Source organism: Molothrus ater, chromosome Z (assembly GCF_012460135.2).
Source record: "Molothrus ater isolate BHLD 08-10-18 breed brown headed cowbird chromosome Z, BPBGC_Mater_1.1, whole genome shotgun sequence".
NCBI classification, from domain to species: domain Eukaryota; kingdom Metazoa; phylum Chordata; class Aves; order Passeriformes; family Icteridae; genus Molothrus; species Molothrus ater.
Genome location: NC_050511.2, coordinates 17,157,967 through 17,178,767, shown reverse-complemented (window position 1 = coordinate 17,178,767; position 20,801 = coordinate 17,157,967). Strand labels below are relative to the sequence as shown.

Genomic DNA, 20,801 nt, shown 5'->3' with positions numbered 1-20,801 from the left:
TCAACGACTGACAGAAGGGTAGGAGAGCTCATACAGGCCTCTCGTTTGCTTCCTTTGCTTCTCCTTTACCGTGTGTGCAGCTCCTGCAGGCGCAGCCATAGCTGCAGACCAGTCTGGAGGGAGGCCTGGCTTTGGCGGGGTGTGCACCCACGGCAGGAGGAGCTGGCCTCCCGTGGTTGTTTCCTCTCAAAAGCCTAAGGCTCCATGAATTGACAAAGGGACACTGCCCAGGGGTCACCCACACTCTACTCACCCTAGAAGGGATCTACTGGGGGGCCATTCAGAATGCAGATCAAACTTCAGTGCTCTGGAGGACAGACGATTCCAGGGGAGGCTGTTTCTCTCCGTCAGCAACAGAGGGAGCTGACGGAACATCGAATGAGCTCTGAGTGCTGACTGCTGCTTCCAGCAGCGCCTGGGGAGAGTGGGGAAGGGTTTGCATGCTGCATGTCCACAAAGGGCTTCCTGGAAGATGAACTTTACATGGTTCACTCCTTGATTATCATATCCAAATATTTAGAAAAGGAATAAAAGATGCTCCTACGTGCTCTGGATATGTTCCTGTGAGTATGGTCAGAAAGTGTAATTCTATTTTCTACTAAGGAGAATACCAGAGCTTTTCAGTAATGCATGCTCAGGTCTAGGAAACTCTGGCTCTAAAACAGTCTGAAGCCTTTCTGTCTTCTAGAGCAGAAAGTTCTTCATGCTGCCTCTACAAGCAGTGCTGAAAGCCTGTGTGGTCCTGGGAAATCAGATGCTAATTTTCTAACAAGCAGGATTTTCTGTAACTAGCCAATAAACCTAAGGCCAGACATGAGCTGCAGTAGTAAGCAGGCATTCTTTATAAAGCGAACGATCAATCTGATCTTGTTTAGACATCTCTTTTAAGATAAGATGAATAGTGCTGTAGAAATATCTCTTTTTCTCACCGACAAAAGCAAAGCAGAGTGACTGCTCCAAATGTCAGTACTGTCCCACTTAGTCTGCAGATCTGCTTTCTGAGTACTCTCTTACATAGTCAGTGCTATTCTAAAAAGTGCTTGACATATATTCCCGTGCACATTATTAAAGGGAATTTTTTCCATTAAAACTGTTTTTACAGTAACACCTCAGATGCCTAAGAAATTATCTATGACGAAAACTACTCTACCTAGCAGTCATGCTGCAACAGATTTGGAAGGAAGGAATACCAGGAGAGCTGAAACAGAAAAGGTGAGTTATGCCATATTCAAATGCACAGACAGGATATTTGCTTTGTCTTTGGCCTGGAATCAGTTATGAGGGTACTACCTTATTGACATGGATAACAGTAACATGAGAAGGTCCATTTAGGAAATGTCTGATGGAGAAAAGTTAGGAGTAACTTTTTTGTTGCTTATTTGATTCAGTTTTTCTTCTTTTTCTCTAGGCTATTATCCTGTAAACTAAAATCAAAACTAAACTAATGAAGCCCCCAAGATGGGTTTGTTACCTCTGAGAGAAAGCATATACTGAAATAAATATCCATGAAGAACACGAATGACTCAGTTTTCCACTTGCTTTAACAAGCACTGTGTGTGTAGAAGATAATTGCTTCAGTTCTTCAGGATGTAGCTGTTGATTTTATCACACAGACAGAATGAGGTGCTATGAAAAAAATACTAAAAAGTTACCAAAAAGTACCTTTCTGAGAATATTGTTGTGAAAATAGGTGGTCAGATTTTGATCAAGGTTGAAAGAACACAAGGAATCTGCTTAACATGTGAAACAAAGACTTCAGAACACTTCCTGTTTAAGTGTTATTTTCTATTGCTGTACATTTTATCAGTTTATTCTTTGTAGTAAACACTGGCACACAAGTTTTTTTTTTAAGGCAGTATCCATGCCTTTTTGGACCATAAGTCTATACTTCATCTACCTGCCTTCATTAGTGAAAAAGTTTCTCTTCAGTACAAAATTGACTTCTTGTGTGAAGCATTGGTACTTGCATTAGAAAATCTATTACCATAATATGACACTCAAAATCTCTTCTCTACTTTACTGCTATCTCCTTGGGACTGTTCAAATATTAAGATGAAAATTTTTAGTCAGTGATTACAATTTCTCCTGTTCTTTCCTTCCATGGGTTGCACCAGTTCCAAAGTTATATGAAGAGGTTAGTAGCTGCTTTCACACAATTACTCTTTTGACCATAACTATTGAGTGAATTTGCTTCAGAAAAGCATACCTAAAGTCTTTTTTATAGCATTTTGTAATCCTTAATTCATATAATTGAGAAGTTTCTATGAGGGTACTAAGCTGAACTTCTAACAAAAGGAGGTGATGTCAGCATTGATGGACTAATTAGGGTTGTTGTCTGATGCTTTGTAATAGTGATACTCTTGAACATCTCTGGATGTTGGAAAGAGAACATGCTTTTGTACCATTCTGGGAAATATGATTCTTGGGACAATCACTTAATTTTCTTAATAAACAAACTAGTCTTGAAATTCTTCCTTTCAAGAGGAAACAATGCTTTCTTTGCTCTCACTCTCCTCCATCAACTGATTGGAGAGTCAGTAAATTTTAGAACCCTTAAAATAAACAACCCAATTGTTTTAATAGTCTTAGTTCAATCTAGCCAACAGAGAAATTCAATGTAACTGCTCTTTTTTGATGAGATAATAAACTCTTACCATGAAGTTATGTACAGAAAACATTTTTTTCTTATAATGGAAGTCTTTTACAAGATGAGTACATGTTGCTCTGTTCAAATGGAGTAATAGAATTATTTGGGTTGGATGGGATTTAAATGTAATCTAGTCCAAACCACCTGCAGTGATGAGGGACATTTTCAACTTGATCAAGATGCGGAGAGCCCTGTCCAACTGGGCCTTGAATGTTTTCCAGGATGAGGCATCCTCCACCTCTTCAGGCAACATATTGCACTTCTTCACCACCCTCACTGTAAAAAATCTCTTCCTTTTACCTAGTGTCAATCTCCCCTCCTTTAATTTAAAACCATTACCTCTTGTCCCATCACAACATGCCCTGCTAAAAGGTCTGTACTTCTCCTTCTTGTCAGCCCCCTGTAAATATTGAAAGGCTTCAATAAGGACTTCCCAGGGTCCCTCCTTCAGGCTGAACAACCACATCTCTCTCAGCCTGTCCTCACAGAAGAGTGCTCCAGCCCTCTGATCACTTTTGTGGGTCTGCTCTGGACCCATTCCAGCAGGTCTTTCTTGTGTTGAAGGCCTCAGAGCTGGACACAGCATTCGAGGTGGGATCTCACCAGAGTGGAACAGAGAAGCAGAATCACCTCCCTCAATTTGCTGGCCACACGGTTTTTGTGTGGCCCAGGTTTTCTGGGCTATAACTGCCCATTTCCAGCTCATGTCCAGCTTTTATCCATCCATGCCCCCAAATCCTTCCGGGCAGGGCTGCTCTCAATCTGTTCACCCCCAGCCTGTGTTGATACCGGAGGTTGCCCTGAGCGATGAGCAGCACCTTGAACTTGGACTTACTGAACCTCATGAAGTTCACGTGGATTCTGTGTAAACCTAGGTTTATATTGTGACTTACATGTAGAAACTGAGTTAGAGCAAATATGTTCAGAGTTCTAGATCCAGGACTACAACCATTTCCTAAATTGTGATATGGGCATCTTTGCAATACGTTGTGGTATGAACAAAATGTAAGTTCTTCCTAAAACCATTTGAAAGTCTGTCCTGGCTAAATCCATAAGAAAATCTACTTATCTTCTCAAATACAGTAATAAATGACTATTTACTTTGTGCAGCCTGTTAGTATAAAGGAATGGGATCTGTTGAGAATAGTCTGTTGAAAACAGAATCTTCTCACATACCAGTGAGTGTGTGTGGTCTCTCTGTGGGACAGAATATTACTTCCTTGCATACACAATCAATTTTCCACAGAAATGTCTGCACTAATTTTAGAGAGACACATATCCAAGCAATGTGATTAGCTTTCTGCCAAGTTGTCTGTATAAATCATATATGTGCCTCTCAAAGCTGAAAGCCTGCTGTAGAACAGCTGGAATATATAAAGGAGAAACACTTCTGTTATCCAGTTATGTTTTTCTAAGCCTTTTCTTGTCATGATTGCAGCATGAGTGACACAGACTGTGCGTGGAAGGGCAGATTTCACAGACGTTGGAGAGAAAGAATTCACTGATCTTGAATGGCTGGTAAAAATATCCACTGCATTTCCACATTACTGTATATAAATAATTACAGAACAAACAGAAAACTGGCATCAGAGGATTCATCTCAGTGACCAAAGAAGAAATGTAAAGAAATATGTGAAGAAATACATATTACTAGGAATTGTAATGAACTAGGGTGAAGATATTCCTGTCTGTGTGAGCTGATCTGAGTCTTTGAATCTTGGTTAAAGACATAATGATTCAGATGTCTCTTTCCTTATTTTTGCTGCATCATCTCTTTCTTTCATACCCAAGGAAATGTTAATGTAATTTTTCAGATCATATTCCTCAGGGATATCTTGTAGCTATTTTCCACTTTATATTGTAGCACTGGTTTAGGGAATGGGATCATGGAGTCGAGTGTCTGTGAGCCTGGTTTGAGGGAGGACTCTGACATCCAGGGGGTGTGATGCTGTAATCAATGGCCCTGCAGTGTGTGCACCACAGAACTGGTCTTCCCTCACGGGCAGATTTATTGACAGCATCCAGGAAACGTCATTGCAAGCTCATAACAGTAGCCCAAATGCCAGTTCAGAAGAGGACAAGAGGTCACTAAGGTTTGACAGGTGACCCAGGCAGTAACTCCAGGTTTGGACCTTCTTCCACTGCTAAGGTGGCCTTTTCAAAGAGCTTTGTTAAAATGTGTGTGATCATTAGCAGTGAAACCATGTTTTATGGAAGGAAAAATATCTTGAGTCTCTCAGGTTAGAGCAATATGATTTGAACATGATATTCTGTATTTGTTATTCATTTCCCATCCCAGAGACAGGCTGTTTTGAGGTTTTTATGTAATGACTATTGAGTCCTTTGATGGGATTGGTGTTGTCCACAATATTTAAATATGTTTTTCAACTGACTTCTTAATTCAGGCAAGTTTTCACTTCAGCTTAGCTTCCAATGGTCCCAGAGGTTGGATATAGCATTGCAGAAAGTGGTGATGTGTAGGTCTGGGAAAATACTAGTTGCCTCTGGAAAGGTACCTTCCAATTTTCAGGCACATTGAACAACAAGATAGTACAGTCTGCATCTACACTGGAAAAGCAAGTGCATCTACCTCTTCCAGTAAGTGTAACAGAGTAATACAAAGTGGCTGAGAGCTACCTGCCTGCAGCTATTTCTAGAGTTCTCACAAACTCTGAACACAGTATTCCAGCTTTTTCAGTGTGGTTAACCCCTGGCCCTCCTTTGGCCCCCATCTGATACACTGGTGGTCCTAAAACATTAATTTCCTTTAGCTTTTCTGTTTCAGAACACATCAAGCAGTATAGGGTTGTGCTGTGGAAGGGGCAGGGGATGTATGTTGTATGGACTGTGGAGTACATGAGATCAGGGCATGCAGAGGTAGTGGAGTTTTGTTGCTCTTGCCTGCAGGGAAAGGCCAAACTTTCCCTAGCAGTGGTTTCATCTGTGGTGGAGTTGGTGATTTACTACATAAAATGTCCTATGAATGACTGGGAATTAGGGGGTGTGAATGATCAAGTGATTTGAAAACAGGGGGAATCTGAAAAGAAATTATACAGGTATTCCCATACTTACTTGAGTGTGATACAGTTCATTGAATATCAGACTAATATTTAGGTGTCTTCTGTCTTGGACAGATGATTTGTTTTGGTGCTCTGGTTATTTCTCTTTATGAATCTGGATTTCAACCTTTGTAGAAGAAATTGGGGTTTATGTGATAGATTTGTGTTTTCTTTCCTTGCTTTCCTCAGTGCAAATAAGCCTCATTTCAGAGCAGTTAATAGCAACAGTATAGGGGAAAATCCCAGTGTTTTTTTCCCTTGATGACAGATGAATATAGGCTTTAAGAATACCAGGTTTGATGTCACCCATCTACTTGTTAATTGAGTAGTTTGATGGAACAGTACTGACTACTTGTCACTTCCTGAGTCTCATTTTGAGAATTGACACAGCCATGTGAGTGCCAAAATCTTATCAAAAGTCAGTGATATTCACTACTATCCAGGCAAAATAACAAAATGGCACAATGAAATTTAATTTCCACTAAGAAATGCCTGTTAACATATGCCTGTTATGCATATTAACATGCCTGTTGTCCATATTAATGTACCCATGAAGTAGGTGGTTAAAGCTGAAAGGGTAAACAGTATGATTTGGGGTAGATGAATTACTCACAAGAGAAGAGAATCCTGAAATGAGTTGGAGATGTCTCATTGTGTATTACCAGCTACCAGCACTACAGAAGAAAATGATATACAGACTTTCAGAAATGTTATTATTCATTGAATATTACAATTATGTGCCCTAAATTTTATGAATTATTTTACTTGTTGGGATTCAGAAAGCCTTTGAAATTTTTTTCAAAAGTAATAAAATAATCTAGATATTAGAAATATAGTTTTTTCTGTACTGCAAAGTTTCATTTCAGTAATGTTAGACATTTTTAGGGTTAGAATGCAGTGCTACAAGTCCCATTGCGCAGACCTGAGGTCGTTCCTGCAAAACCTTCTTTATTAACTCCAGAGAATTTTAGACACAGAAGGAAATTGCTGTAATCTAGTTGCTCATCTTTAGAAAGAAGGAATACTACAACTAAGAGGAGAAACAATTGCTGTCTGTCCAACTGAATTTTGGAATAGGGGATAAGGTTAAGGACAGAGTATGGAATGGATTTATGATGTAAGTTTTCCATAACTGTCATTGAAATTTTATGAAGGATGTGTATGTGTATATTTACTGAGTACAAACATTTTATCAGTGTTGAATTCTTTTTTTGAACCAAAGAGGTTAGTTGTAGAGATAAATATCATATTCTGCCCTTGAAACTTTTAAGAGTCATTGTAATTACTACCCTCTGGGGAATAATTTGAAGAAGGAAATTAAAACACAGAGAAAATTTTAAAAATGTGGGTCTTCAGCTTTTTGCTCTATGCACTATAGCAATGTAATTTCTTATACATAAAAATCTAGTATTAAATCATTCAAAACACTAATGATCTGGCTTTTTTTCATAGTGCTGAGGAATCTTTGCAGCCTAATGTAGACAGTGACCACAAAAGATGACTCTTCTTTCTCACACCTGTATTGGCTTTTGTTTCTCGTTACCATGCTGTCATGAGCTCAGTGTGGTGTGATCAAAGGGCGTTTGCTTTAAAAACCTTTTCCTGTGGTTAGGTGTCGGTGGGACAGACATTTGTGGGAAATAAACCCCAGAGAGTAAAAGAATTAATTACTGTATTTCGGAGCAGGAGAGCACACAGGAAGAAATCTGCTGCTAGCAAATTCTGCAAAAGGCAAAAAAAGAGAAAAAACACCATATTTTATATTAATCATTAAACAAAATATAGTGGAGCCTATTCTCAGTTCTACCTGGCTGAATGCATGGAGGTTTCAAAAAGCTGTTGAAATGTGGCCTCTACCTAAGTCTAGTGTGTCTATTGTTTTGAGCCTAACCAGGATAAATTAGGCCCTTCAAGCCTCCTCTGAGCTGTGTAGAGGCAAATATAATGAGAATGTGAAAGGCATAGGCCTTAGAAAAAATGGTGGTGTTTTTTTTGTGTTACTGATTTGTGTGTGATCAATCTTCAAATGCAGGATGTCAAGAGGGGACCCAAAATGAGCTTAGGAGTGTTACCACCATGAAGCCATCCACACCTTTGGAGCAAGAAGTGAGGCTTCATACTACTGACTGGTGCAATGATTAAGTTAATTCCTCCAATGTGTTGTTTCTTTTCAAAAACTGTGAATTCTTCTGTGTGTTTCAAGAAAGATGGTTATATGTCCCTTTCACATAGAATGGAAAAGCTGCAGGACATAACTCTCATACAGCTTCCTTCAGCTATAGATCTCAATACAACTTTCAAATCAAATAGATCTACCTCCACTTAAAATTAAGTTAAATGTTTCAGCGATCAGCCTTGGCTAGTAGCCAGTAGCCACAGCAGCAGTTTCATTGAATGGACTTTGAAATATCTTTTTTTGGAAGATAGCAGTGACATCATTTGTGGTTTGGGTGACACCTTGTAAATTCTCACTTATGTCTTTTTGCAGAGGAAGCAAAAATTAAACACTGAAAAGTTACACACATAAATCTCAGGTCTGAAGATTTTGAGCACTTCATAAGATCTAACGAACTATTTATGTGTATGTGTTTATAATTGTCCCTGGAAAGTTTTTTTCAACATAGTTTTGCAAGTGTTCATGCATATCCATGAACAGGATGACGGTTTGCTGGTATGATATACACTGATAATGCACAAGATATGCCCCAAGACTGATAACATTATCAACAGTGGTCTACAGAAATGATTTCTGCTGCAACAGTCAGGTCTATAATTAAACAGGTTGATGGATTCAGCTGTTCTCCAGAGAAATTTCAGTTACCAAAAAAAGATGCCAGACCTTGGATTATGGTAGCACATTCTTTGCTTCGGGGTCATGCAAAATGAGAATGTCCTGGTTTGGTATTAAATGTTGTACACCATCTGCTGCTGACCTGCATGACATAACAGGGTGTTCTGGAGCTAATTATTACAGAGATTTGTAAGTTGCAAGCACAATGTGCTCAGTGTCAGGGACAATGGAAGCAGTACTCCCACCATCCATTTGCTGAGTTAGCCCTGAAGATGAGGAGCAGAGTTTCCTTAATAACTTTTTGAATTTTCCCCTACCATTTGCAGGGTAAATGTAACTATTGACTCAAAGATGGTGGATAAACCGTACCATATAGACTCTGTCTTATGTCTTTTTCAGTCACAAGAATCACCTTGGAACAAGGGTGTTTTTGGGTCTGTATCTGTTGGAGAAGGAGCCTCATTTCTGGTGGAAGAAGTTAGGGTGAGTGATTGGCAATGTAAAATCCTGGGTGAGAGATTAAAAAATTCTAGTGGGTAAACTGTAACTCAGATGCTGCCGTGTAAACATACACACTTGAGGAGATTAGACTTACAAAGACCTGGGCTTGTCAGAGATATTCTCCTTCATGTAAGTGGAATGCTTGCCAGTAAAGGCTTCATAGAAGAATTCTCTAGATGTTTTTCCCTCAAAAATTCCCTCTAGATGTTTTTCTCTCTCCCTCAAACCATACTTCCCCTTACGCCAGCTTAATTATCTACTGTTTTTTTGCAGTAATTTTTAGTAGCTTTCTTCTAGAGCTAAACATGCTGGGCTGGAGCCTTGAGAATCTCATTGCTGCCAATGTAGGACCTGCTGCACATATCTGGAATGGATAAACTTTTGATTTGAAAGCCATTGAAGGCACTGATTTGAATTCCAGTTCCAAACACATTTCATGTCTGGCTTGGATAAAAAAGGAATATGCCTTGCAGTTTGGATCAGTGATGGAGAAGTGGAAGTACTAGATAATTTAATTTTTTTTGGTCTTTCTCCATTTTTTAGCTAAAGTGGCTACCAAACTATTTGATACTGATTTTTTTTTTAATGGAAACAAATGGAAAAGGTTTGCTAGACTACAGAAGAACTCTGCTGAAAACATATGTAGCACTTCCCAGTATCATAACCTACCTTACTGAACATCCAGACCTAGTGACATCCAGAATTAGCTGCATGCAATGAAGCTCCTAAAACAAAAAAGCCGACGGCTGAATTAATGATTCAGTTTTCCAGTGACAGTCAGATTATCCTTCCATCAGTAAGAGGAACTCTTATTTAATTATTTTGTTTAGCACAGGCTATGTTTTTCTTGTATGTCTTTTGCTAAGATCACTCTAGCAGTCAATGTCTTTACAGTTCAATTCAAAACACTCCTTATAGGTTCACATTTGAGAATTTGACTTCAATCTGATTATACACATTTATCTGTACCTACTGTTATGTGACACTACTACTAACAAGAGGATTTTGTGTGACTGTAGCTGAGATGCTAAGATAAGTACTGGCCCTACCTGCTGCAGTCATGAAGTACAGTGCTTCCATGTATGAACTCACAAAGACTGACATGTAAATAAATAGCTTTAAACTCATAGGTATGTACCCCTTCAATTCAGTCTGACTTCTGCATCACTGATAAAGGTATTGAAATTTGGAAGTACTCATGGTCTTACTTGTGAAATAAATGAGCTTGAAGTTTTCCCTATGTCAATTCAGAACTGGGGAGTGGCCAAAATTGTAAACAAATGAAGGGAACGAATTTTTTCTTTCTTCCTGCTGTCAAATTTTTATTTCTTGTTTGTTTTGGATTGGCAGTTGTGGAACATTGAAACCAGAAAGAGGCTGAGAAATATGTTTGGCCACCTGTCTGTAACTGGGGCTGGAATCATTGTATTCTGAGCAGGTGAGTAGTAAAGTCTATTCCCAGAAAGAGCCCTGCTGCTTTTACTCAGGCAAATGACCCATTCATTTTAGCTGATTTTCTTGGCTTTGTTCAAATATGATTTACCTCTTCCCCCATCTCTCCCCCCATCTCAGAAATCAGTAGTAGATTTATTGTATGACAGGAAAGCAGCCAAAGACGATTTAACCTGTTTCTGCAGTCTCTGTTTCTTACTCTCCTTCCAAAAATCTGTCACCACTTGCAGAATTTCACTATGCTTTGGAGACTGCGACTGGCTTTGTGCAAAGCCTGAGCTTTAAATAATTTTGTCTCCAGTGGGTCTGAACTTCAAATATCATGGCCTGCCCTGTGCTGGGGAAACAGTGTGTAACTTAGATGGCTCCACCATTGATATCAAGACTCCATCTGTCTTCCCAAATGCACAGCAGTGCACAGCTGTTAGGAGTTGCACACCTCTCCAGCTGTGTATCTGCAAAGAAAGGCCAGCTCATTGCTATCTGCAACCCAAGAAGGGATGGAGTGGTTGACCTCTGCATTGTCAAGGGTGTATTTTTAGTAGCAGGTGAATATTTTGCATTTAGGTATCATTTCAGTATGTGGACTCAGATGACAAAGATCAGATGTATTCTTGTGGTTTTTTTTCCATCCCACTTTCTGTTTCAGATCTTTGACTCACACATGAAGGGGCTGAGGAGAGACTTGTGCATGATGAATGCTTCTGTGATTTTAAAATCATATGTTAGTGTTCTGTTTTACTTAAATAGAAAGATAATAGAAAGGGTAGGCTGACTTTATTGTTAACTCACAATGAAACTATTATCTCTTGATAAGAGCAGCAGTGGTAGATTTATTTTTGGTTTCACAAGATGTTCTGGTTGTGATTGTATGAGGTCTGCAAGGTGGAGGTGCAAGGAGGTACAGGCATACCAGCTGAACAAACAGTTAATAAACTGCAGTTGCAATTATGCTGTATGGGTTAGGTTACAAGGATGCAGGTGGAACATCCTGCCAGTGCCAAGTGGCATAACCTCACTGCAGTAAGAAATAGTTTGGGTTCACATTTCCTCCCGGCCAAAGCAGTGAAAACAACAGGAACTTCGGAGCAGAAATTGATGACAAAATTCAGTGTGAACCTGTGAACTACAGTTACGGTTGATGCATTAGGTTTTCTTTTACTAGGTTTGAAATTAACCAGATAATTCTAATATCAGGGCAGAGTTAAAATAACTGCACAAGGAGAAAAAAAATACATGGAGTTAATATTAATTGTTACTAAAATTAGAGCATCATTCTTACACTAAACTTCACTGTGGAAGTTTCCAAAGTATCAATTGACTTTGGTATTACATTGTAATAGTTGTGGTTAAAAATAGTCCAACAGCACATCATCATGAATCTGTAAATAAATTTTAGTACCATAAAGTCCATTACACAGGCACAACACAAGGACATTTCTTGCAGTAAGTCAGGTTTGTGTGTGCATTTTTAGTGCTTCTAAGTAACTCAATATGTATGTGAAAAATCTTTAGGAGTCATTGTGGGAAAATATCCAGTTACTAACCCTTATTTAATATAATTAAAATCCTTAAATAAATCTATTGCAATAATGTCAGATACCTGTTTCTCAGATACCCAGAAGGATTGTATTGAACTTGCTGATTTTATTTCAGTGTCATACTAGTTTTAAGTGTGAATTTCAGCAGGAATCTCTTCTGATTTGTTATAGGATTAATGTAAGTAATATTCATAAAAAATAGCAAAATGTATTGCAAGGTATTTTCAGTTCAACTCCCATATTAATGCGCAAAAGCCATATCTAGGAGCTAAACTTCATCAGTAGCAGTGCATCCAGGCAGGATATTCCTTCCTGCCTTTGGTAGACTGATGATACTGGAACAGAGTATTAGACTGATGATATTGTAGAACTGTGAATCCATTTCCTAGCAAGCAGCTGGTGCAGCAGTGTCAAGCTGTGCAGATTTTTCTAAAGCCTTGGAGTGGGAGGGAGAAACAAGGCAAGGGAAGGGACAGAACCAAAGAATACAGGTGACTTGCCAGAAAGCTCTTTAGTAGAACAATGCAATTTTACACTGCCTCTCAGTTGGGCGTGGAGTCACACCTGGCTTTGGCAAAAATCACTTAGTGAAAGGGTTTTTCATGAAGAACAGGCAATAATTTACATTAAATGGCTCAGAAGTTGAACAGAGTGTAGATTAGTGCTTGTGGAAAAGAAACCTGGGAGTCAGCAGGTGTTCCACCCAGCTGGAATGGGGCAGCTGCTGGGCTCCTTCCTGCTGTCAGTCACCTCCGCAGTCAGGGTGTGCTTTGGTAGCTGTTCTGTGCTTCCTCTTACAGAAACACTGCTGTTCTGCTGCTTCACTGATGTGGTTTGCTTCTGAAGAAACACTGGTGTGACAGAGTTGCTTTTCATGTTCCATTAACATTAAACCTATGCTGTCTGTTCTCGTCTGCAGTGGTACAGTACTAGGATTTGCCGATCACTGTGAAGTTCAGGTTGCTCATCACTATGTTGGGATTCTTTGTCAAAACAAACAAATCATTAGCAGCCTGAAATTTTCACTAGCCAACCTGTTGCTGGCAATTTGGTCTAGAGGTAGCACATTGAATATCTGGCCTAGCAACCCTGGGGTGAAATTGCAGTCACAGACACTGAAAACCAGTTCCTTCCTTTCTTAGCAGTTAAAGTATATGAAGAAGACATGCTGCTCAGGCAATTTCTCAAATTATCTTACTGACGTCTATTAGTTTCCTCTGTCTGTAATTCAATTAATTTTAAACCAGTTCTCTTCGTATAGAAGCTTGCTAGGGTTTTGATACTGGATAAGTAGGCCTTTGTAAATATATTGCCAAACAGAAATAATGTTTATCACAATTTCTTCTATCTATGTACCTTCACAGAAAAGTTTGGTGGTGTAATAGAAATTTGCAAACAAGATATTTTGATTTTTGGAGTTTTGGAAAACTACTTCTGCTGCAATTAATTTGATATATGAGGTTGCTTTTGCCCTCCTGACCATATTTTCATGCCATTGTTGGTGACAAATAATCTGAAGAAGGAAATTTTAAATGAAATTATTTAAGATTCTTTATGTAGTCTCTGTCTGTGTGGGAGATAGGTCAGGTAATACTAATAATAGGCAGAAGCTTAGAGTATATACAAGCTGTTTGTTCTCCCAAAAGAATCTGAGGCTGGACTGTAGTGATGGGGTTAAAGGGTCAGGGAAATTTATTGAAACATGTGGAATTGAGCTCTGAGAAGTTTTTTTCAGGTAGATTCTGGGCCTTAGACATATCCTGGAAATACCCTGGGAGAAACCAGGTTTCTTGTAAGCCCTGCAGGCCACTTTGCTTAGACTTCTGTGATGGCTTGGCTTAGGCAAGACTCTATCCTACTTGGTTCTTCTGTACTGATGTGTAAATCTGTGGCCTCTGAAAGGCAAGCAGAAAAGTTGTAGTTTCATGAGGGTATGTGGGACAGTGTAGGCTAGGAAACAAGGGCAAGGGAAGCAGCATTTGGAGTTTTGGGATCCTACTCTGCCCTGATTGTACATTCTGGGTGCTTGCTGTAGTTAATTTTAACAGCTAGACTCCAAGCTAAAATGCCTCTGTTCTTCCATCTGACCTCCTAATCTATTCTGGCATCTGTTCTCTTTTTATTTTCTAGGTTATGACCTGGTGTCCTTGGCAGTCAAAAGTCCTTACTACAGGAGGTGGAATGAAAGATGGGATTTTGCATGTCTGGCACATGAAGTGTGAGAAAATCATCCAAAGTGCAATTACAGATTCACAGGTGAAATGATGAAATGTCTGCATACTTAGGCTATGCTCTTTTTGTATAGCTGCCCTGATTTGGCAAACTCCCACTGACTTTGAGGGTGGTTCAGCAGTGAGAGGAACAGCAGGATTTTCTCTGGATGTGCAATTATGCTGTGCTCAGCACCACCGTGTGTGATTGACTCAGAAGCAGTTTGTTGTTTCTCATTCACCACTTCTGTTTCCATGCAGAAGTGATGGAAAAGGAGATAGTCTTGAAGCCAGACACTTTTCATCATCTTCCTTTGCTGGCAATAATAGTCTTGGCCAAAACTCTAAATGCAGAGGGAATGATGAAGGGGAAGAAAAATTCCCAGAGCACTGGGGTGAGGAGAGGTGTAAGAGTCAGAGTAAAAACATCTGTTTCTGGAGTTTGAATATTAGGAGACAAAGGAACAGGTTCTCAGCTGTAGTAAAGCAGCATAACTTGGTTTGCTGGAGCTATTACAACCTAGCTAAGGATGGCTAGGTTTTGAGGGCTTTTTTATTGTTTTTTAACAACTAATAGGTTGTTACCATGTTTAGATAAGACAATAAAGCTGTAAAGACAAAGACAACTGTACTTTGAAGAGTTGAAAACAAGTAAATGGCCCTTCTAAATAAATAGATAGACAGATGATTCTGCATCTCATGATGCAAAGATACTGAATCAGCTTTCAAATGATGCCTAAACCAAATCTCCATGTGTTATTTAGACATGTCTGTGCTGTGATGAAGGATTTTGCTGTGAAGAAATATGTTGCAGAGTGTTTGCCTTGCACCCTGACAGAGAAACTGGAGTTCCTTATAGCTCTGTATTGTTCCATGGTGCTGTAGGGCTACACCATATGCAGAGGTTGTTTCTTGTTAAGCTTCCTTGTCTCTGGTGTTATTCATGAACAGAAAAGACCAGATCATTGTTACACAGACATATTCCTGATTATGAAGACTAATAATAACTTACTATAAGAAATTAAATACAGAGAAAAATTGTGGATGTATCAAGATATGATCAGAATAAAAGTTGTGGGGGATGATTTTGACTTAGATGGTTCTTAGTCAACCTCAGACACTTTTAACCACATAAGTTTTACACCCACAGAAATGATCTGACAAACTGTAACTGAATTTCATTTTATAAACCTCTTGCAAATGCTGAAGACCCCAGATAAGAATGAAGACCTATCAGCACCAGTTGAGCACTTTAGTAATTAAGGTTGACTGTCACTTAACATATTCAGAACAGAATGACAACTGAAAGATAATAAACTTTTTATAGCACTGGATCAGTTTTTGAGATGCTTCTGATAGAACTATCAGAATAATTTACCAGAAAAGAAAAAGGAAAAAGAATAATTTTGGATGTAATGTCCACTCCTTAGGAAAGTTGTAGATCAATGAGAACATATAGGCAGGCAAAATATGTAATTGCTTTGAAAATTACCTGACCTGAACATGGTATTGAAACAATGAAATAAACCCAGAAAACTCCACTCAAAACCCATGCAAATGAATAATTTCAACTTGTCTGATTTTTCCCTATTGCCCTCCACTGCTTTTTCCTTAAACTGTAAATCAAATTTCAATCAGTGTTATGGATAGTTTTGGGTGCCTCCAAAGATTACAACTCAACATCCTCCTTCAAAGTCATTACAGACACTGAACAGACACAGCATAAGGAATTCAGTGAGTTGTAAAATCTCAATCCTAAATATTGACAAAGATTCTGTATATTTTAATAACTTTAAAAGGAGCAAAGCTAGAAAATTGATCTCTGCTAAAATAATTTAGTGGTGTTGAAATTCAAGTAAAAAAGTTTAGCAGGAACTCATGTAGCTCAGCACCAGGACAGCAGGTATTTGCATTTAGCCGTAGTGTTTCCAGTGAGCCACTCTATCAGCTTCACAATTTAAGGGCAGATTTTGCATTGGCAACAGTGGCCTTCATCAGGTATCACAGGGCTACACAGTTCCTCACATGTTTGTCCTTGTAGTATCTTGAACTAGAAGAGTGCCATTCTCTTGTGTTCATGGAGAACTCAGGTACGACTGATGGGAGGACACAGGTCGCTCACATTCATTTTAGCATGTCACACATGACTTCTTACTTTTGTGCTTCCTTTTAGGATGTGGTTTATATGATCTCCTTTAGAAACTACTACTCAGAAGATTTTTTTTCTCTTGGGGATTTAGCCTACCAATGTAATTGTCAGTAACTGACTCAGCCAGAAAAGACAAAGTCCAGTAACTTCAGGGAACAAAGCTTCAAATTTCTCTTGCTGCCATGTGCCTAAAAACCTCACGTGTTTTTCCTGGCATTGGCATAGCCCTAAAAGGTACAAGAAGTCTCTGAGGTAAATGCAGCTCTCAAGAGTCTCAATTGAGTTGCAGATTCCTACTACCTTAAGTTCAAGTTCAGTGTCTGCTTGTGGGTGAGATTTTTCTACAACCACATTTAATGAGTTTTGTACATTCTTTGTGCTGCTAGACTGTATATCTTTCTGCTTTCCACGTGTAGCTCCCAAGATTTACTACAGCTGCAGACAAACTCAAAACATAATTCCACTAAATGGCTTAGTGGAGTCACTGTTAAAAGATCTCTTTAGCAATAATAACTGAGCAGCTGGAGACAGTATCTCATTATTGGATCAGCTGCTACAAGCTCTCTGCAAGGCCTGTGCAGCCAGATGGGAAAGCTCAGTGAGAGACATTACCACGCACAGATGAAACTGACATTGTGAATGCATGGACAATAATAGTTCAGGTTCAATGTGTTCCTTTGGCAGAAATGTCTCCTCAAAGTGGTGCAGACAGTTAAAGCCTACTCCCTATTAACAATATATTTCCTTCAGCTCCTTATTAATACGAAAACAGTCAATAGAGGATGATAGCTTCCCACATCCTATGCACCATGTTTCTCTGCTGCAGTAAAATGGAACATAGTGTGGGTGGTGAAAATGACTGGCATAATCAGTGTAGAATTCTGATGTATCTTTCCTTTTCTTTAGTACATGTTTTATTTTATAGGTAACAAAGGGACAGTCTTGTATATATAACCCTGAGCTCAGATCAGAGTAGGTTCATTTTTGTTGCAGAGGATGGGATGTCTTGTCTGTGGAAACAACATGGGTCTGGGCAGAGCACGCACAGTAACAAAGCTTTTTAATAACAGTTATTTGAGCTCATTCTTGTGACTTTTTTTCTTGAAAGCCAGTGATTAATGTATTCATCCCATTCAATAATTCAAAATATGTGTCTTCCTTCCAATAAAAGCATGACAAAGGACAGTACAATTTATTTAAAAGAACAAAATTTTCTTATCAGTCTATTATGTGAAATGTTAGCAGCTTGTCTTACCCTAAAGGAAATATATCCTAACTCTGAAGAATAATGTAATGTATATTTCAATTATATTAGCAAACATGGAAGGAATCCTACTGTGTAAAGCACCAGCCTAAAGTGTTAGGTCCTGCTTTTATCTTTGATTCTTGCAATAAATTTTATATTACCTTAGCATCCCCACTGGTTACCACATACTAATTCATATATATTGCCTTGAATCATTCAAGGACTATGATGAGCAGAGACCAGTTCAGGGGTCTGCCTTGTTCTTTGTATCACATAAATTGTCGTATGGAATCTGTCTAAATACTCCTTGAGTTCTATGTTAAATATGTAATTAAATAGAAATTATTTCCAGAGAATTGTTTATTGTTTTCATAATGGTAATGATAATTAGCACAATTGGGAAAATGTCTTAGCTAGATTTTTAATGGCTTCCTTTCCTTAAACCCACCATCTATATTTGACAGTGATTTAAAATTCAAAAAATTGCATAATAATTCTATCATTATGCATAGTTATGTAATAAGCAAATTAAGAATTCCAATGGGCATAGGAGCATGCTATTTGGGCTGAACACAACTGTTAGTTCATTTCATAAGGGTACCAGTTCAATTCTGGTTGCCAGCAAATAGTGCAGCTGTCACCGTATTGTGAATTTTATTTAGTGCTCACAAGGAATAAAACCCTTGGACTTTAACATATGTTTGCTTTGCAAGATAGGGCCTCAGAAGGTATTCACATACAGACGAGTAGTGCTATTCATTGTGTTCTCCCTACAAACACCTTTGGAGCTTTGCTTTCATTGTTAGGAATGATCAGAGGCAAGGGGTAAGGATTCATTCTTGCATTTTTATATTAAAAGCCCTCTGAGCTCAGAAACTTGTATTGTTTGGAGTCCTTTCTCTTCTTTTTTTTTTTTTTTTTCCACAACTGAAAATTTATTTAGAATGTTTCCTGTAGCTGGGAAAGATTAGGATATTAGGGGACTAGAGCAGTGCCAGTCAGTGAAAAATTGCACTGTGGTCAAATGCATGAAAAGAAACAGACAGGGCCACAAGTTATCTCTGTAAATGAATGTGAAACCATCATGTCTTTAGTTCTCATGATTTTTAAAACCTCATCTTGTGCTGCTCGCAAGTTATGTGGTTGCTAACTTTAGCTCTGGAAGGTTGAGACCCCTCAGGTGTTTTAGCTACAGTAAACCTGCTACTCAGCTACTGGGTTCTTATGTCATCCCATGTGGTCTTCAAAGAAGATCAGAAAATGGTAATATTGGTAGTCAATTGAGAAACTGCTACCAATAAGCTGATGTCTAAGTGTGGGAAAGAGCTTATATTGTGCTTATCTTCTAATATGAACAAGTTTGCTTATAGAGATTTTATCAGACAATTAGAATCTGATTTAAATACTCAAAATAGTATTTTAAATAATTTAAAAAGTTTTAGGAATATTAAAAAACATTTTCCCCCATTTTGAATGTTAAATAAATGAGTAGAATTAGTCTCTTTGCTCATGCATTTTTTAATTTGCCCAGAAATTCTCTCTTTCCTTTGGCAGCACCTAAATTATATTTATATCATTTATATCCAGTATAGGAGGAGGTGCATGACACAAGATGGGAGGCTGTAGCATGGAAGGACCTGACCAATACTGAAACCATCCACATTTTGTTGGATGCTGAATTGTCAAAATAAGAAAGGCTGTTTCTTAGCCTAAGAACTTCTCATATCTTAGTTACTTACTGCTCAGTGTTCACTAGTCAAGCTGTATTGCCCCAGATGTATGTAAGCACAATATCTAAAAGTGGGAGAAGCCACTGATTTCAAAAGCCCATAACTACGAGAGGACCTTGTTTGTGTGACCTGTAGATCCATTATGTGACCATGTCTGAGAAGACATCTAAGTGTGCATTCCGGACTGTAACTAATTTGAAGTGAAATTAAATGCATACTCTAGTGCTTTTTTCTGAATATGCAGAGTGTGAAGCTGCTGCAAGTTGGCCACGTTCTTGCATAGCTTCCTAATGTAGGAAGGTAGAATATGGCATTCTTTTAGCTCATTGTCAGTAACATGCCTGATATGTTGCTCAGGCCCAGGATGAGACAGAAATCAGAACCCGTTTCTAAGAACTCAGCTTGCTCTTCGTCTGTGGTCTGTATCCACTGAAAACTGAGTCTCCAGGGGTGGAACAGAGGTTTGAGAAAATTTAAGTTGACTAAGATCAGATCTTCATGCCTACAGTCCTGTCCAAGATGGGGCACTGTACAACATATAGAATCCAAAACTTAAGGTCAAAAATAACTTTTGCCTGAAGAATAACTTCATTGCTCATACAGTACATGTGTCTTTCTTCTCAGGTATATCAATATGACAAAACAATCACCTGGAGTATAATGACTGAGGAATCCATTTGTTCCCACACTTAAAAGCACTAAGTCTGGCAGATGTGCCCAGTTCTGCCCCTACGTGACCTGACTTGATGCTACCTACATACACATTAGGTGAGTTTCTGTGATGCAGTTTATACCTGTTGCTTCCCTCCAATTATCTCATATAGCCAGACTGAGAAGAAAACAGTGACATCAAATTATCATAGCATTTTTCTTAGCTAGTGTGGGCTCCATTCCATAGTGGTGAAACTCTGTGGTGAATGGGCTCATATCATGACTCTTGAGCAGAGACCTCCCCATCTAGAGGAAAATGTGGTTCTCTCTTGCTGCTTCTTTTTTCTACAGGTTTATGCTACTGGCAGTAATGACAGAAGGTAAAATTTTGTTTTTACCATGTAAGTCGAACTCTACAGGCTTATTTTGCGCAATTCACTGAAAACATCCATGTGAAAAAAACACCATTTTTAAAGTATTTTGGAGTAGGTCCTAAATTTCAGGCTAGAAGAGGAAAGCTGCACATTTTTCTGTAGCACATTTCTTCATGCATTAAAAACTTCTCCTTGGTCAGAACCTATCCATCCTGATCTCTAAGGTTCTCCAACATTTGGCTCAGAACCACCATCTGGAACATTGGGAAATACTTGAATTACAGGATTTGAGAGGGATTTTCCACTGACAAGGGTGCTGTTTGTGACTTTTGGGGAGAAAGAAAAATCATGCCGAAGAGGAAGCAGAATGATGAAATAATGCAACAACATGATGAAAGAAAGGCAGTGAAAATATGAGCAAAGAAATGAAGCAAGACTAATGTATGGGAA

General features: G+C 38.7%; 1 protein-coding gene across 1 annotated transcript; it reads left to right on the top strand.

The window, feature by feature from the left end:
• Nucleotides 1–569: 569 nt before the first annotated feature.
• CDC20B (cell division cycle 20B) lies at nucleotides 570–17,414 on the top strand. Its single transcript, XM_036403733.1, is given in 13 exon segments — nucleotides 570–582; nucleotides 1,103–1,212; nucleotides 5,075–5,159; nucleotides 7,739–7,848; nucleotides 9,298–9,451; nucleotides 9,454–9,497; nucleotides 10,349–10,409; nucleotides 10,412–10,436; nucleotides 12,911–13,116; nucleotides 13,574–13,578; nucleotides 14,122–14,247; nucleotides 14,988–15,064; nucleotides 17,285–17,414. Coding segments are annotated over 13 exon segments (1,146 nt in total).
• The last annotated feature ends 3,387 nt before the right edge of the window (nucleotides 17,415–20,801 follow it).